The sequence below is a fragment of the Panulirus ornatus genome, chromosome 19, assembly GCF_036320965.1.
Source record: "Panulirus ornatus isolate Po-2019 chromosome 19, ASM3632096v1, whole genome shotgun sequence".
Lineage (NCBI taxonomy): Eukaryota > Metazoa > Arthropoda > Malacostraca > Decapoda > Palinuridae > Panulirus > Panulirus ornatus.
The window spans coordinates 45,582,156-45,602,443 of NC_092242.1; the positions used below are offsets into that span (position 1 = coordinate 45,582,156).

Here is a 20,288-nt window from a genome sequence, read left to right on the forward strand (position 1 = left end):
GAGGAAGCTAGGACGTCCTATATATATACATATACATATATATATATATATATATATATATATATATATATATATATATATATATATATATATATATATATATATATATATATATATACACGTATATATGTCTTCCTATCTTTCCAGTGAGCTTTGTTCACAAACGATTGGGTTAATATAACTGCCTAAAGATACATCTTATATGATTACGTTCATCTATGGGATCACATATTCGTTTGCTCTTAAAAACATAGAAATAACTTCAGACCTTTTTATAGAAGTACCATGTACTGAGTTGGTAGACTTCCTCTAGATTTTAAAGGACAAATGATCAGATTCCCTAGTTATTAACACATCTAGAATGGACAGTTTACCTTCTTTTTCCCATTCCATCTTGAATTTGATGGTGGTGTGGATGTTATTCAATTCATTAAAGAAAGCATCACAATGTTAGAAGGATGGCCAAAAGGACCACACATCACCCTTGTATCTGAACCAGACTTTCGGATGATTATTGACTAAAGTTAGAATTTCAGTCTCAAAATATTCCATAGATAAATTACTAAGAATCGGACTAAGAGAGTTTCCCTTGGCAAGACCAAATTTCAATGAAAACTCCCTTCACCATCTTAGAAAACATTATTGGAAACACAAAGCTCAACCAAGACAATGAAAATTTTCATGGGCAAGTCAAGGTTGAGGTCAGGCAATGTTGAATATAATAGTATGGACTACTGAAGTGTGATTTCACTTTTTAAGATGACGTTATGCAATACAGCCATTTCTCTGTGACATACCTACTTTCCACTGCAATAATTTGTATATTGACATACGAATAATTTCATCGTATTTGCGTATTCTTAACTAATATGTAATTAATTTTTAGTTATGACTTGTGTACATGTTCTTGTTTACAACATTCATCTGTCTACACCCGCACATCTGTATAAAACCCTGCATATAGAATTTCTGTATCTAATTGTATATCTCAGCTAGTTTCCATTTTTTCAATCTAGAAGAATTAATATCAAAAGAAAAGGAACCTTATCAGGTACGAGGTTCCTGCGTTATGATATTACTGGTAAGATCGTAGTGGAACCGTCTGGTCGTTAGATTGGTTCAACTGTAGATACAGTGAAGAAAATACGCTTGACAAATATTTCACTTCGACTCTAGGACTTACATCATTTGCTACTCCTTATTCACACCGATGATTCATAAGTTATTCTCTTTGAATAACCTGAATACGTCGTCTAGCATTTACCACACTAATCAGGGACTTCCTGATACCTTCCAATATCACAAACACACTCGAAAGCGCCGAGTGGGCTGTTATTGTTTGAATTGCGTAATATAATTATGTTCGTACATGTAAATTGCGTTATACAACTGTCTTCGTACATTTATCACATAGCAGTTTGATGCGTAATTATTGTTTACCTGATCATTCATTCCAGTTAATGCACCAACATGATTGGTCACATCATCTCCAGAAACCCTACACAGTAGGTTTCACATCTGAATGACCCTTACCCTAGTCTCCGGTAAAACACATTCTTAATCATCATTCAACTTTTCCATGTTCCCATCAAGTTTTTTCCTCCAGGAATAATGTAACCACAATGATATCTTCATACTTCCTCTTTCTATGTGTATGATATCCTACACCTCTCTATATTCTTCACCATACCACTTTAATTTCAATTTGCATACGTCCTGAATGTTGTCAGCCACTGGATGGTAGGGTGGCAACCTCCCTGGTGTCAGGCACAACCATGGAACTGCTCCTCTGCAGATCGACACACCAACCAGCTAGCCCGACCATGGATACCATGCAATGACGTCACCACGACCACTAGACGCCCCACTCTTATGATTTTCAAATTATATCATATACACCTGCGTCATATCATATATACCTGCGTCATATCATATATACCAGCGTCATATCATATACACCTGCGTCATATCATATACACCTGCGTCATATCATATATACCTGCGTCATATCATATACACCTGCGTCATATCATATATACCAGCGTCATATCATATACACATGCGTCATATCATATATACCAGCGTCATATCATATATACCTGCGTCATATCATATACACCTGCGTCATATCATATATACCAGCGTCATATCATATACACCTGCGTCATATCATATACACCTGCGTCATATCATATATACCAGCGTCATATCATATACACCTGCGTCATATCATATACACCTGCGTCATATCATATATACCTGCGTCATATCATATATACAAGCGTCATATCATATACACCTGCGTCGTATCATATACACCTGCGTCATATCATATATACCAGCGTCATATCATATATACCAGCGTCATATCATATACACCTGCGTCCTATCATATATACCTGCGTCATATCATATATACCAGCGTCATATCATATATACCAGCGTCATATCATATATACCAGCGTCATATCATATATACCAGCGTCATATCATATACAACTGCGTCATATCATATAAACCAGCGTCATATCATATATACCAGCGTCATATCATATATACCAGCGTCATATCATATACACCAGCGTCATATCATATATACCAGCGTCATATCATATATACCAGCGTCATATCATATATACCAGCGTCATATCATATATACCAGAGTCATATCATATACACCTGCGTCATATCATATATACCAGCGTCATATCATATACACCAGCGTCATATCATATATACCAGCGTCATATCATATATACCAGCGTCATATCATATATACCAGCGTCATATCATATATACCAGCGTCATATCATATACACCTGCGTCATATCATATATACCAGCGTCATATCATATATACCAGCGTCATATCATATATACTAGCGTCATATCATATACACCTGCGTCATATCATATATACCAGCGTCATATCATATATACCAGCGTCATATCATATATACCAGAGTCATATCATATATGCCAGCGTCATATCATATACACCTGCGTCATATCATATATACCAGCGTCATATCTTATATATCAGCATCATATCATATATGCTAGCGTCATATCACATATACCAGCGTCATATCATATATACCAGCGTCATATCATATATACCAGCGTCATATCATATACACCTGCGTCATATCATATATACCAGCGTCATATCTTATATATCAGCGTCATATCATATATGCTAGCGTCATATCACATATACCAGCGTCATATCATATATACCAGCGTCATATCATATATATCAGCGTCATATAATATATGCCAGCGACATATCATATATATCAGAGTCATATCATATATACCAGCGTCATATCATATATACCAGCGTCATATCATATATACCAGCGTCATATCATATATATCAGCGTCATATCATGTATGCCAGCGTCATATCATATATATCAGCGTCATATCATATATATCAGCGTCATATCATATATGCCAGCGACATATCATACATACCAGCGTCATATCACATATACCAGCGTCATATCATATATATCAGCGTCATATCATATATGCCAGCGTCGTATCATATATATCAGCGTCATATCATATATATCAGCGTCATATCATATATGCCAGCGACATATCATATATACCAGCGTCATATCATATATATCAGCGTCATATCATGTATATCAGCGTCATATCATATATATCAGCGTCATATCATATATGCCTACGTAAAATCATACATACCAGCGTCATATCATATATGCCAGCGTCATATCATATATACCAGCGTCATATCATATATACCAGCGTCATATCATATATATCAGCGTCATATCATATATATCAGCGTCATATCATATATATCAGCGTCATATCATATATACCAGCTTCATATCATATATACCAGCGTCATATCATACATACCAGCGTCATATCATATATGCCAGCGTCATATCATATATACCAGCGTCATATCATATATGCCAGCGTCATATCATACATATCAGCGTCATATGATATATACCAGCGTCATATCATATATGCCAGCGTCATATCATCTATATCAGAGTCATATCATATATGCCAGCGTCATATATATACCAGCGTCATATCATATATATCAGCGTCATATCATATATACCAGCGTTATATCATATATACCAGCGTCATATCATATATATCAGCGTCATATCATATATACCAGCGTCATATCATATATGCCAGCGTCATATCATATATACCAGCGTCATATCATATATACCAGCGTCATATCATATATGCCAGCGTCATATCATATATATCAGCGTCATATCATATATACCAGCGTCATATCATATATGCCAGCGTCATATCATATATACCAGCGTCATGTATTGACTTTCTTTACTATCTGGAAGTCGTCTTATAGATAAGAGAAATCTGTTATCATGTCTGTGATTTTCCTGTGTCGTCTTAACAGAACTGACGTGTATATTCTGTGTACAGGAAGCTGCATAAGAACCGCCTGTTGTACCTGTCCCCCGACATTTTCCAGGACACCCGCGCCCTTAGGACCATGTAAGTGGAGCCTCTTTGGCTGAAAGTGGCCTGCATACGGCTTTTAGTGGTTTGTGTATGGCTGAAAGTGGCTTACGCATGGCTGTACATGACCTTCATATATTCGTAAGTAGCTTGCAAATGGCAAGTGACCCGTGTATGGCTGTAAGTGACCTGCATATGGCTGTAAGCGACTTGTATATGGTTGTAAGTGGCATGAAGATAGCTGTAAGTGGCATGCTATGGCTGTAAGTAGTCAGCCTATGGCTGACTGTGACCTGTGTAGGCTGAAAGTGGCTTGCAAAGGACTGTATGTGGCCTGTATATGGCTGTAGGTGAACTGTTTATGGCAGTAAGTGGTGTGTTTGGTTGTAAGTAGCCTGCGTATGGCAGTAAGTGGTGTGTTTGGTTGTAAGTAGCCTGCGTATGGCAGTAAGTGGTGTGTTTGGTTGTAAGTAGCCTGCGTATGGCAGTAAGTGACCTGCATTTACCTGTAAGTAGCCGGCAGTGCGTATATCTGTATTGTGTGTGACTGTCAGCGATGTGCTGATGACTGTAACTGCTGCCTCTGTATCTGTTCGCGTTATCCGTAGGTACGAGTGCTCCGTTTGTACCTGTACCTATGAACAGTATGTCTGTATCTGTGAGTAAGATTAGTGTGTCTGTATCGTTCAGTATGAGCAATATGGCTGTATCTGTAATTATGAACAGTGCCTCTATATGTGTAGTTGCTCTGTCTCGTGGTGAGCAGAGTGTCAGTGAGTGTGAGCAGTGTGTAGTGTACCTAGCTGGAAATATCGTGTCTCTGGCCGTAAGGTGATTGGCATTGGTTGACACACTGTGTGTGTGTGTGTGTGTGTGTGTGTGTGTGAAGTACTAGGTATGTTTAAGTTTTCAAGTGATGTGCTGGAAGATTCAAGTGGCCGTAAGTGGCGCTGGTTTAGGTGTAAGTGGTCTGCCTAGAGATACAGTTGATGGATTAGTTATCGTCAGAGGTGCGCGTGGCCGTAAGGTGTCTGTCACTGGCTTAGTATGTGTTGAGGCCGTGACTGAGGATGGTGTGTGTACCTGCGGTTGTAGTTGGTCTGTAAGTGTTTACCTGTGACTGTAGGTGGAGTGTATGTGACTGTAGGTGGAGTGTATGTGACTGTAGGTGGAGTGTATGTGACTGTAGGTGGAGTGTATGTGACTGTAGGTAGATTGTCTTTGACTGTAGTTGGAGTATCTGCGACTGTAAGTGATGTGTTTGGCTGTAAATGATGCGTCTCTCTCTGTACCTGTCATTTATGTGGCCGTAAGAGGTATGTCTGTGGCTGCCAATGTGTCGGTGGCTAATAGTGGTGACAATTATCACTATCATTATTCTTATTTTGTTATCATTATACAAACGCAGGACTCATGGGCTTCTGTGCTAGAGTCAGATCCAGTGAAATGATAGATGTGGCTGAAGTCTGTGGTTGAAAGTGGTGTTTGTGTAGTTGTAAGTGGTATTTGTGTAGTTATAAGTGGTGTTTGTGTAGTTGTGAGTGGTGTTTGTGTAGTTGTAAGTGGTGTTTGTGTAGTTGTAAGTGGTATTTGTGTAGTTATAAGTGGTGTTTGAATGGTTGCAAGTGATGTTTGTGTAGTTGTAAGTGGTATTTAGATGGTTGCAAGTGGTGTTTGTGTAGTTGTAAGTGGTATTTGAATGGTTGCAAGTGATGTTTGTGTAGTTGTAAGTGGTATTTGTGTAGTTATAAGTGGTGTTCGTGTGGTTGCAAGTGGTGTTTGTGTAGTTGTAAGTGATATTTGAATGGTTGCAAGTGATGTTTGTGTAGTTGTAAGTGGTATTTGTGTAGTTATAAGTGGTGTTTGTTTGGTTGAAAGTGGTGTTTGTGTAGTTGTAAGTGGTATTTGAATGGTTGCAAGTGGTGTTTGTGTAGTTGTAAGTGGTATTTGAATGGTTGCAAGTGATGTTTGTGTAGTTGTAATTGGTATTTGAATGGTTGCAAGTGATGTTTGTGTAGTTGTAAGTGGGATTTGAATGGTTGCAAGTGATGTTTGTGTAGTTGTAAGTGGTGTTTGAATGGTTGCAAGTGATGTTTCTGTAGTTGTAAGTGGTGTTTGTGTGGTTGCAAGTGATGTTTGTGTAGTTGTAAGTGGTGTTTGTGTGGTTGCAAATGATGTTTGTGTAGTTGTAAGTGGTGTTTGTGTGGTTGCAAGTGGTGTTTGTGTAGTTGTAAGTGGTGTTTGAATGGTTGCAAGTGATGTTTGTGTAGTTGTAAGTGGTGTTTGTGTAGTTGCAAGTGATGTTTGTGTAGTTGTGAGTGGTGTTTGTGTGGTTGCAAGTGATGTTTGTGTAGTTGTAAGTGGTGTTTGTGTGGTTGCAAGTGGTGTTTGTGTAGTTGTAAGTGGTATTTGAATGGTTGCAAGTGGTGTTTGTGTAGTTGTAAGTGGCGTTTGAATGGTTGCAAGTGATGTTTGTGTAGTTGTAAGTGGTGTTTGAATGGTTGCAAGTGGTGTTTGTGTAGTTGTGAGTGGTGTTTGTGTGGTTGCAAGTGGTGTTTGTGTAGTTGTGAGTGGTATTTGAATGGTTGCAAGTGGTGTTTGTGTAGTTGTAAGTGGTGTTTGAATGGTTGCAAGTGATGTTTGTGTAGTTGTAAGTGGTGTTTGAATGGTTGCAAGTGATGTTTGTGTAGTTGTAAGTGGTATTTGAATGGTTGCGAGTGGTGTTTGTGTAGTTGTAAGTGGTGTTTGTGTGGTTGCAAGTGATGTTTGTGTAGTTGTAAGTGGTATTTGAATGGTTGCAAGTGGTGTTTGTGTAGTTGTAAGTGGTATTTGAATGGTTGCAAGTGATGTTTGTGTAGTTGTAAGTGGTGTTTGAATGGTTGCAAGTGATGTTTGTGTAGTTGTAAGTGGTATTTGAATGTTGCAAGTGGTAATTGTGTAGTTGTAAGTGGTGTTTGAATGGTTGCAAGTGGTGTTTGTGTAGTTGTGAGTGGTGTTTGTGTGGTTGCAAGTGGTGTTTGTGTAGTTGTGAGTGGCATTTGAATGGTTGCAAGTGGTGTTTGTGTAGTTGTAAGTGGTATTTGAATGGTTGCTAGTGGTGTTTGTGTAGTTGTAATAGGTTTGAATGGTTGCAAGTGGTGTTTGTGTAGTTGTTAGAGGTGTTTGTGTGGTTGCAAGTGGTGTTTGTGTAGTTGTAAGTGGTGTTTGTGTGGTTGCAAGTGGTATTTGTGTAGTTGTAAGTGGTATTTGAATGGGTGCAAGTGGTGTTTGTGTAGTTGTAAGTGGTGTTTGTGTGGTTGCAAGTGGTATTTGTGTAGTTGTAAGAGGTGTTTGAATGGTTGCAAGTGGTGTTTGTGTAGTTGTAAGTGGTGTTTGTGTGGTTGCAAGTGGTGTTTGTGTAGTTGTAAGTGGTGTTTGTGTGGTTGCAAGTGGTATTTGTGTAGTTGTAAGTGGTGTTTGTGTAGTTGTAAGTGGTATTTGAATGGTTTAAGTGGTGTTTGTGTAGTTGTAAGTGGTGTTTGTGTGGTTGCAAGTGGTTTTTGTGTAGTTGTAAGAGTGTTTTCATTAGGTTAGTGGGGTGTGTTGTTGTTGTTGTAGTGAGTGTGGTGAGTCTATATAGTGGGTGAGTGATCGTCGTCTCCTTCACATAATATACAACATGTGAGGGCGTACATCACCTGAATAACAGCAATCACGAGTATGCCAAAGCACTTTACAGTGAACACTATCTCTCAAATCATGTATGATTAACTATCTCTCAGATCATGTATGATTAACTATCTCTCAGATCATGTATGATTAACTATCTCTCAAATCATGTATGATTAACTATCTCTCAGATCATGTATGATTAACTATCTCTTGGATCATGTATGATTGACTATCTCTCAGATCATGTATGATTAACTATCTCTCGGATCATGTATGATTGACTAACTCTCAGATCATGTATGATTGACTATCTCTCAGATCAAGAATGATTAACTATCTCTCAGATCATGTATGATTAACTATCTCTCAGATCATGTATGATTAACTATCTCTCAGGTCATGTATGATTAACTATCTCTCAGATCATGGATGGTTCACTATTTCTCAGATATGTATGATCCACTATGTCTCAGATCATGTATGATTCATTATCTCTAAGATCATGTATGATTCACCATCTCTCAGATCATATATGAATCACTATCTCTCGGAACATGTATGATTCACTATCTCTCAAATCATGTATGATTCACTATCTGTCAGATCAAGAATGATTCATTATCTCTAAGATCATGTATGATTCACTATCTCTTAGAACATGTCTGATTCAAAATCTCTCAGATCACGTATGATCACTATCTCTAAGATCATGAATGATTCACGAGTTCTCAGATCATGTATGATGCACAGTCTCATAATCAATCAGATCATGTATGATTCACCATCTCCCAGATCATGTGTGATTCTCTATCTCTCAGAAAATGTATGATTCACTATCTCTCTGATCATATATGATTCACTATCTCTCAGTTCAAGTATGATTCACCATCTCACAGATCATGTATGATTCACTATCTCTCAGATTATGGATGATTCACTATCTCTCAGATCATGTATGATTCACAATCTCAGATCATGTATGACTCACAATCATTCAGATCATGCATGGTTCACTATCTCTCAGATCATGTGTGATTCACTGTCTCTAAGAACATGTATGATTCACTATCTCTCAGATCATGTATGCTTCACTATCTCAGTTCATGTATGTTATCCATCTCTCAGATCATGCATTATTCACTATCTCTCAGATCGAGTATGATTCAAAATCACTCAGATCATGTAAGACTCACTATCTCTCAGATCAGTATGATTCACTATCTCTCAGATCAGTATGATTCAATATCTCACAGGTCATGCATGATTCACTATCTCTCAGATCATGTATGACTCATTATCTCTAAGATCATGTACGATTCACTATCTCTTAGATCATGCATGATTCACTATCTCTCAGATCATGTATGATTCACTTTATTTCAGATCATGTATGATTTGCCATCTTTCAGATCATGTATGCTTTACCACCTCTCAGATCATGTATGATTCACTATCTCTAAGATCATGCATGATTCACTATCTCTCAAATCATAGATTATTTACTATCTCCCAAATCATGAATGATTCACTATATCTCAGATCATGTACGATTCACTAATTCTCAGATCATGTATGATTCACTGTCTCCCAGGTCATGTAGATTCACTATCGCTCAGATCATATACGATTCACTATCTCTCAGATCATGTATGATTTATCTTCTCTCAGGTCATGTATAATTTACCATCTCTCAAATCATGTACGAATCACTGTCTCAAGGATTATGCATTATTCACAATCTCTCAGTTCATATATAATTCACTATCTCTCAGATCTTGTATGATTCACTTTCTCTCAGATCATTTATGATTCACTATCTCTCATATTATGTATGATTCACTATCTCATACTATGTATGATTCACTATCTCTTGGATCATGGATGATTCACTATTTCTCAGATCATGTATGATTCACTATCTGTCAGATCATTCATGATTTACTATCTCTTAGATCGTGTATGATTCACTATCCGTCAGACCATGAATGATTCACTATCTCTCGAATAATGGAAGATTCACTATCTCTCAGGTCATGTATGATTATCTATCTATCAGATCAATTAAGATTCGCTATCTCTCAGATCTGGTACGACTCACTATCTCTTGGATTATGTATGATTTACTATCTCTCAGATAATGTATGATTCACTATCTCTCAGATCATGTATGATTCACAGTCTCTCAGATCCTGTAAGAATCACTACATCTCAGAGAATGTGTGATTCCCAATCTCTCGGATTATGTACGTTTCACTATCTCTCAGTTCATGTATAACTTACTATCTATCAGATCATGTATGATTCACCATCTCTCAGATCATGTACGATTCACTATCAGATTATGTATGATTCACTGTCTCTCAGATCATGTATGATTCACAGTCTCTCAGATCATCTAGATTCAATATCTCTCAGATCATGGATGATTCACAATCTCAGATCATATGTGACTAACTATCCTTCAGACCATGCATGATTCACTTTCTCTCAGGTCATGTATGATTTACAATCTCTTAGCTCATGTATGATTCACTATCTCTCAGATCATGTACGATCCTCTATGTATCAGATCATGTATGATTTAATATGTCTAAGATCATTTATAATTCACTGTTCCAAATCATGTACGATTCACTATCCCTCAGATCATGCATGATTCACTTTCTCTGATCAGGTGTGATTCAAAATCTATCAGATCATGCATGATTTCCTATTTCTCAGATCATGTATGATTCACAATCTTTCAGATCATGTATGATCCTTTATCTATCAGATCATGTATGATTCACTATCTCTCAGATCATATATGATTTACTATCTCTCAGATCAAGAATGATTCACTGTCTCTCAAATCAGGTATGATTCACTATCTCTCAGATAACATACGATTCATCATATCTCAGATCATGCATGATTCACTATATCTCGGATCATGTATGATTCACTCTCTCTCAGGTCATGTACGATCACTATCTCTCAGATCATGTATGATTCACTATCACTCGGACCATGTATGATTCACTATCTCTCAAATAATATACGATTCACTATCTCTCAGATAATGCATGATTCACTATCTCTCAGATCAAGTATGATTCACTATCTCTCAGATCATGTATGATTCATTCTTTCTCAGATTATGTACGATTCATTATCTCGCAGATCATGTATGATTCACTATCTCTTAGATAATGTATGATTCACTCTCTCAGTTCATGTATGTTTCACAATCTCTCCGATCAAATATGACTCACTATCGTTCAGGTCATGTATGATTCACTTTCTCTCAAATCATGTAGGATTTACAATCTCTCAGATCATGTATGATTCACTATCTCGCAGATCATGAATGATTTACTATCCCGTAGATCATGTATCATTCACTATCCCTCAGATAATGTATGATTCACAATGTCTTAGATCATCTATGATTCATTATCTCTCAGATCTTGTACGATTCATTCTCTCTCAGATCATGTATGATTCACTATCTCTCAGATCACTTATGATTCACTCTCTCAGATCATGTACGATTTACTATATCTCAGGTAATGTATGATTCACTATCTCTCAGATAATATATGATTCACTATGTCTCTCAGGTAATGTATGATTCACTATCTCTCAGATAATGTATGATTCACTATGTCTCAGACCATATATGATTCACAATCTTTCAATTCATATTTGATTCACTTTCTCTCAGATCATGTATGGTTTACAATCTCTCAGATCATGGATAATTCACTATCTTTCAGATAATGTATGATTCACCATGTCAGATCCTGGATAATTTACTATCTTTTAGATCATATATGATTCACTGTCCGTCAGATCATGGACGATTCACAATCTCTCAAATCATGTACGATTCACTATCTCTCAAATCATGGATGATTCACTATCTCTCAGATCATGTATGACTCTCTATCTATCATATCTTGGATTATTTGCTATTTTTCAGATCATGTATGATTCACTATCTTTGAGATCATGTTTGATTCACAGTCTCTCAGATCATTTACGATTCATTATTTCTCAGATCATGCATGATTCACTATCTATCAGATTATGTGCGATTCACTATCTGTCAGATCATGTATGATTCACTATATCTCAGGTCATATACGATTCACCATCTCTCAGATAATGTATGATTCACTATCTCTCAGATCGTAAATAATTCACTATTTATCAGATCATGTAAGATTCACTAACTATGAGATCATGTATGATTCACTATCTCTGATATCATGTAAGATTCACTATCTCTTAGATAACTTATGATTCACTATCTCTCAGATCATGCATGATTCACTATCTTTCACATCAGGTATGATTCACAATCTCTCAGACCATGTACGATTCACTATCTCTCAGATCATGTATGATTCACTATCTCAGATCATATATGGTTCACTATCTCTCAGATAATGCACGATTCACTCTCTTAGATCATTTATGATTCACTCTCTCACATCATGTATGATTCACTGTCTCTCAGATCATGTTTGATTCACTATCTCTCAGATTATTTCTATTTAACTATCTCTCAGTTCATGTATGATTCACAATCTTTCAGATGATGCACGATTCACTATCTCTCAGATCATATATGATTCACTATCTTTCAGATTATGTATGAATCACTATCTCTGAGATCATGGAACATTTACTATTTACATTTACTATTTAATATCAAGTATGATTCACTATCCCACAGATCAGTTATTATACACAATCACTCAGATGATGTAAGATTCACTATCTCTCAGATTATGAATAATTCACTATCTCTCAGATCATGTATAAATCAATATCTATCACAATATGGATGATTTACTATTTCTCAGACCATGTATGATTCACAATCTCTCAGATCATGTACGATTCACAATCTCTCAGATCATGTATGATTCATTATCTATAAGATCATGGATGATTTGCTATTCCTCAGATCATATATGATTCACTATCTCTGAGATCTTGTGTGATTCACAGTCTATCAGATCATGTGCGATTCATAACCTCTCAGATCATGTATGATTCACTATTTCTCAGAGAATGTATGATTCACTATCTCTCAGAGAATGTATGATTCATAATCTCTCACGTCATGTGCGATTGACTATCTCTCAGATCTTATACGATTCACTATCTCTCAGATCATGTATGAATCACTATCTCTCAGATCATGTACGATTCACCATCTCTCAGCTCATGTATGCTTCACTATCTCTCAGATCATGTATGAATCACTATATCTCAATTCATATATGATTTACAATCTCAGATAATGCACAATTCACTATCCCGCAGATTATATATGATTCACTATCTCTCAGATCATGTATGATTCACAATCTCTCAGGTCATGTACGTTTCACTATCTCCAAGATCATATATGATTCAATATCAGATCATATATGATTCGCTGTCTCTCAGAACATGGATGATTCACTGTGTCTCCGATCGTGGATGAATTACTACCTCTCAGATCATGTATGATTAACAATCTTTTAGGTAATGGATGATTCACTATCATTTAGTTCATGTATGATTCACCCTCTCTCAAATAATGGATGAATCACTATTTCTCAGATCATGTATTATTCACTATCTCCCAGATCATACATGATTTATTATCTCTCAGATCATGGATGATTTTCCATCTCTCAAATCATGAACAATTCACTGTCTCTCAGATCATGTATGATTCACAATCTCAGATCATGTATTATCTATTCTCACAGATCATGTATGATTCATTATCTCTCAGGTCATGCATGATTTACTACCTCTCAGTTCCTGTATGATTCGCTATTTCTCAGGTTATGCATAATTCACAATCTATTTGATCGTGTATTATTTACAATCTCTCAGACTATGTATGATTTACCATCTCTCATGTCATGTACGATTCATTCTCCCAAGGATTATGTATGATTCACTATCTCTCAGATCATGGATGATTCACAATCTCTCAGTTTATTAATCATTCACTATCTTTCAGATCATGGATGATACATTATCTCTCAGATCATGTATGATTCACTATTTCTCATATCATGTATGATTCACTATCTCTCAGGTCAAGGATCATTCACTATCTCAAGGATCATGTATGATTCACTATCTCTCTGATCACGGATGATTCACTATGTCTCAGATCATGTATGATTCACTGTCTCTCAGATCACATATGATTTACCATCTCTCAGATCATATATAATTTACTATCACTCAGATCATGATTGATTCACTAGTTCGCAGATCATGTATGGTTCACTGTGTCAAGGATCATGTATGATTCACTATCTATCAGATCATATATGATTTACCATCTCTTAGATGAAATATGATTCACTATCTCTCAGATCATGAGTGATTCACTAGTTCGCAGATCATGTACGATTCACTATGTCTTAGATCATGTATGATTCAATATATCTCAGATCATTTATGATTCTCTTTCTATCAGATTATGAATGATTCACTACCTCTCAGATCAGATATGATTCACTATCTCTCATGTCATGGATAATTCACTATCTTTCTGATCGTGGATAAATTACTACCTCTCAGATCATGTATAATTCACAACCTTTCAGGTCATGGATAAATTACTACCTCTCAGATCATGTATAATTCACAATCTTTCAGGTCGTGGATGATTCACTATCTCTCAGATCATGTATGATTCACTCTCTCAAATCATGGGTGATTCACCATCTCTCAGATCATGTAAGATTCAATACCTCTAAGATCATGCAATGATTCACTATCTCTCAGATCATGGATGGTTTTCCATCTCTCAGATCATATATGATTCACTACCTCTCAGATCATACATGATTCACAATCTTTCAGATCATGTACTATTCACTGTCTCTCAGATCATGTACTATTCACTGTCTCTCAGTTCATGTATGATTCACTATCTCTCAGATCATGCATGATTTACTATATCTCATTTCATTTATGAGTCACTATCTCTCAGATCATGCATGATTCACTATCTCTTTGGTCATGTATGATTTACCATCTATCAGCTCATATATGATTTACCATCTCTCATGTCATGTACGATTCATTCTCCCAAGGATTATGTATGATTCACTATCTCTCAGATCATGGATGATTCACTATCTCTCAGTTCATTAATCATTCACTATCTTTCAGATCATGGATGATACATTATCTCTCAGATCATGTATGATTCACTATTTCTCATATCATGTATGATTCACTATCTCTCAGGTCAAGGATCATTTACTATCTCAAGGATCATGTATGATTCACTATCTCTCTGATCACGGATGATTCACTATGTCTCAGATCATGTATGATTCACTGTCTCTCAGATCACATATGATTTACCATCTCTCGGATCATATATAATTTACTATCACTCAGATCATGATTGATTCACTAGCTCGCAGATCATGTATGGTTCACTATCTCAAGGATCATGTATGATTCACTATCTATCAGATCATATATGATTTACCATCTCTTAGACCATATATGATTCACTATCTCTCAGATCATGGGTGATTCACTAGCTCGCAGATCATGTACTATTCACTATCTCTAAGATCATGTATGATTCAATATATCTCAGATCATTTATGATTCTCTTTCTATCAGATTATGAATGATTCAATACCTCTCAGATCAAATAGATTCACTATCTCTCATGTCATGGATGATTCACTATCTCTCTGATCGTGGATGAATTACTACCTCTCAGATCATGTATACTTCACAATCTTTCAGGTCATGGATGATTCACTATCTCTCAGATCATGTATGATTCACTCTCTCAACTCATGGGTGGTTCAATATCTTCAGATCATGTAAGATCCCATACTTCTAAGATCATGTAATGATTCACTATCTCTCAGATCATGGATGGTTTTCCATCTCTCAGATCATATATGATTCACTACCTCTCAGATCATACATGATTCACAATCTTTCAGATCATGTACTATTCACTGTCTCTCAGATCATGTACTATTCACTGTCTCTCAGTTCATGTATGATTCACTATCTCTCAGATCATGCATGATTTACTATATCTCATTTTCATCTATGAGTTACTATCTCTCAGATCATGCATGATTCACTATCTCTTTGGTCATGTATGATTTACCGTCTATCAGATCATATATGATTTACCATCTCTCAGGTCATGTACGATTCACTCTCCCAAGGATTATGTATCATTCACTATCTCTCAGATCATAAATGATTCACTATCTCTCAGTTCATTAATGATTCACTATCTTTCTGATCTTGGATGATTCACTATCTCTCAGATCATGTATGATTCACTATTTCTCACATCATGTATGACTTACTATCTCTCAGGTCATGTATGATTCACTGTCTCTCAGATCATGGTTGAATCACTATCTCTCAGATCATATATGATCCACAATCTCTCAGGTAATGTATGATTCACTATCTCTCAGGTCATGTGTGATTCACCGTCTATCAGATCATGTATGATTCACTATCTCTCAGATTATGGATGATTTACTGTCTCTCAGATCATGTATGAATTACTATCATATCATGTATAGTTCATAATCTCTCAGATATTGAACGATTCACTATCTCTCAGATCATGGACGATTCACTATCTCTCAGATCATTTTTCATTCACTTTCTCTCAGATCATGTTTCATTCACTCTCTCTCAGATCATGGATGATTTATTACCTCTTACATCATGTATGATTCACTATCCTTTCGATCATGTATAATTCACAATCTCTCAGATCATGTACAATTCCCATTCTCTAAGATCACTTATGATTCACTATCTCAAGGATTATGTATGATTCACTGTCCCTCTGATAATGGATGATTCAATAAGTCTCAGATCATGTATGATTCATTGTCTCTCAGATCACATATGATTTCCCATCTCTCAAATCATATATGATTCACTATCTCTTAGATCACGATTGATTCACTAGTTTGCAAATCAAGTATGACTCACTACTTTGCAGATCATGTATGATTCAATATCTCAAGGATCGTGTGTGATTCACTATCTATCAGATCATGGATAATATACTATTTCTCATATCATGGATGATTCACTATCTCTTAGATCATGTCTGATTTACCATCTCTTAGATCATATATAATTCACTATCTCGCAGATCATGAATGAGTCAGTAGTTCACAGATCATGTATGATTCACTGTCACTCAGATCATGTATGATTCACTATCTCTCAGATCATGTATGATGCAATATATCTCAGATCATCCATAATTCACTGTCTATCAGATCATGAATGATTCACTATCTCTCAGATTACGTATGATTCACTATCTCTCATATCATGGATGATTCACTATCTCTCCGATCGTGGATGAAATACTACCTCTCAGATCATGTATGATTCACAACCTTTCAGATTATGTATGATTCAGTATATCTCAAATTATGTATGATTCATTTTCTCTGAGTTCATGTGTGATTCACTATCTCTCAGATCATGGATGATCCTCCATATCTCATATCATGTATGATTCACTCTCTCTCAAATCATGGATGATTCACTATCTCTCAGATCGTGTATGATTCACTGTCAGATCATGGTTGAATCACTATCTCTCAGATCATATATGATTCACAATCTCTCAGGTAATGTTAATTGTTTATTTATTTATTTTGCTTTGTCACTCTCCCGCGTTAGCGAGGTAGCGCAAGGCAGCAGACGAAAGAATGGCCCAACCCACCCACACATACATGTATATACATACACGTCCACACATGCACATATACATACCTATACATCTCAACGTATACATATATATACACACACAGAGACATATACATATATACGCATTTACATAATTCATACTGTCTGCTTTTATTCATTCCCATCGCTATCAAGCCACACATGAAATAACAACCCCCTCCCCCCGCATGTGCGCGAGGTAGCGCTAGGAAAAGACAACAAAGGCCACATTCGTTCACACTCAGTCTCCAGCTCTCATGTAATAATGCCCGAAACCACAGCTCCCTTTCCACATCCAGGCCCCACAGAACTTTCCATGGTTTACCCCAGACGTTTCTCATGCCCTGGTTCAATCCATTGATGGCACGTCGACCCCGGTATACCACATCGTTCCAATTCACTCTATTCCTTGCACACCTTTCAAACTCCTGCATGTTCAGGCCCCGATCACTCAAAATCTTTTTCACTCCATCTTTCCACCTCCAATTTGGTCTTCCACTTCTCCTCGTTCCCTCCACCTCCGACACATATATCCTCTTGGTCAATCTTTCCTCACTCATTCTCTCAATGTGACCAAACCATTTCAAAACACCCTCTTCTGCTCTCTCAATCACACTCTATTTATTACCACACTTCTATCTTACCCCATTATTACTTACTCGATCAAACCACCTCACACCACATATTGTCCTCAAACATCTCATTTCCAGCACATCCACCCTCCTCCGCACAACTCTATCTATAGCCCACGCCTCACAACCATATAACATTGTTGGAACCACTATTCCTTTAAACATACCCATTTTTGCTTTCCGAGATAATGTTCTCGACTTCCACACATTCTTCAACGCTCCCAGAACTTTCGCCTCCTCCCCCACCCTATGATATTCTTCCGCTTCCATAGCTCCATCCGCTGCCAAATCCACTCCCAGATATCTAAAGCACTTCACTTACTCCAGTTTTTCTCCATTCAAACTTACCTCCCAATTGACTTCTCCCTCAACTCTACTGTACCTAATAACCTTGCTCTTATTCACATTTACTCTCAGCTTTCTTCTTTCACACACTTTACCAAACTCAGTCACCAGCTTCTGCAGTTTCTCATCCGAATCAGCCACCAGGGCTGTATCATCAGCGAACAACAACTGACTCACTTCCCAAGCTCTCTCATCCGCAACAGACTGCATACTTGCCCCTCTTTCCAAAACTCCTGCGTTCACCTCCCTAAAAACCCCTTCCATAAACAAATGAAACATCCATGGAGACATCACACATCCCTGCCGCAAACCAACATTCACCGAGAACCAATCACTTTCCTCTCTTCCTACACGTACACATGCCTTACATCCTCGATAAAAACTTTTCACTGCTTCTAACAACTTGCCTCCCACACCATGTATTCTTAATACCTTCCACAGAGCATCTCTATCAACTCTATCATATGCCTTCTCCAGATCCATAAATGCTGCATACAAATCCATTTGCTTTTCTAAGTGTTTCTCACATACATTCTTCAAAGCAAACACCTGATCCACACATCCTCTACCACTTCTGAAACCACACTGCTCTTCCCCAATCTGATGCTCTGTACACGCCTTCACCCTCTCAATCAATACCCTCCCATATAATTTCCCAGGAATACTCAACAAACTTATACCTCTGTAATTTGCGCACTCACCTTTATCCCCTTTGCCTTTGTACAATGGCACTGTGCAAGCATTCCGTCAATCCTCAGGCACCCTCCATGAGCCACACAAACTCTAAATAACCTCACCAACCAGTCAACAATACAGTCATCCCCTTCCTTGATAAATTCCACTGCAATACCATCCAAACCAGCTGCCTTGCCGGCTTTTATCTTCTGCAAAGCTTTTACTACCTCTTCTCTGTTTACCAAATCATTATCCCTAACCCTCTCACTTTGCACACCGACTCGACCAAAACATCCTATATCTGCCACTCTATCATCTATTTCATTCAACAAACCTTCAAATTCCTCACTCCATCTCCTCACATCACCACTACTCGTTATCACCTCCCCATTAGCTCCCTTCACTGAAGTTCCCATTTGTTCCCTTGTCTTACGCACTTTATTTACCTCCTTCCAAGTCATCTTTTTATTCTCCCTAAAATTTAATGATACTCTCTCACCCCAACTCTCATTTGCCCTCTTTTTCACCTCTTGCACCTTTCTCTTGACCTCCTGCCTCTTTCTTTTATACATCTCCCAGTCATTTGCATTATTTCCCTGCAAAAATCGTCCAAATGCCTCTCTCTTCTCTTTCACTAATAATCTTACTTCAGATAATGTATGATTCACTATCTCTCAGGTCATGTATGATTCACCGTCTATCAAGTCATGTACGATTCACTATC

The 20,288-nt window shown here is 37.1% G+C and overlaps 1 protein-coding gene across 1 annotated transcript in view; it reads left to right on the top strand.

The window, feature by feature from the left end:
- LOC139755482 (uncharacterized) overlaps positions 1-20,288 on the top strand; it is a 283,256-nt gene that overhangs the window by 173,204 nt on the left and 89,764 nt on the right. Inside the window, exon 5 of the mRNA XM_071673820.1 lies at positions 4,461-4,532. Within this exon, the coding sequence (XP_071529921.1) occupies positions 4,461-4,532 (72 nt within the window). The remainder of the gene's footprint in view (positions 1-4,460; positions 4,533-20,288) is intronic.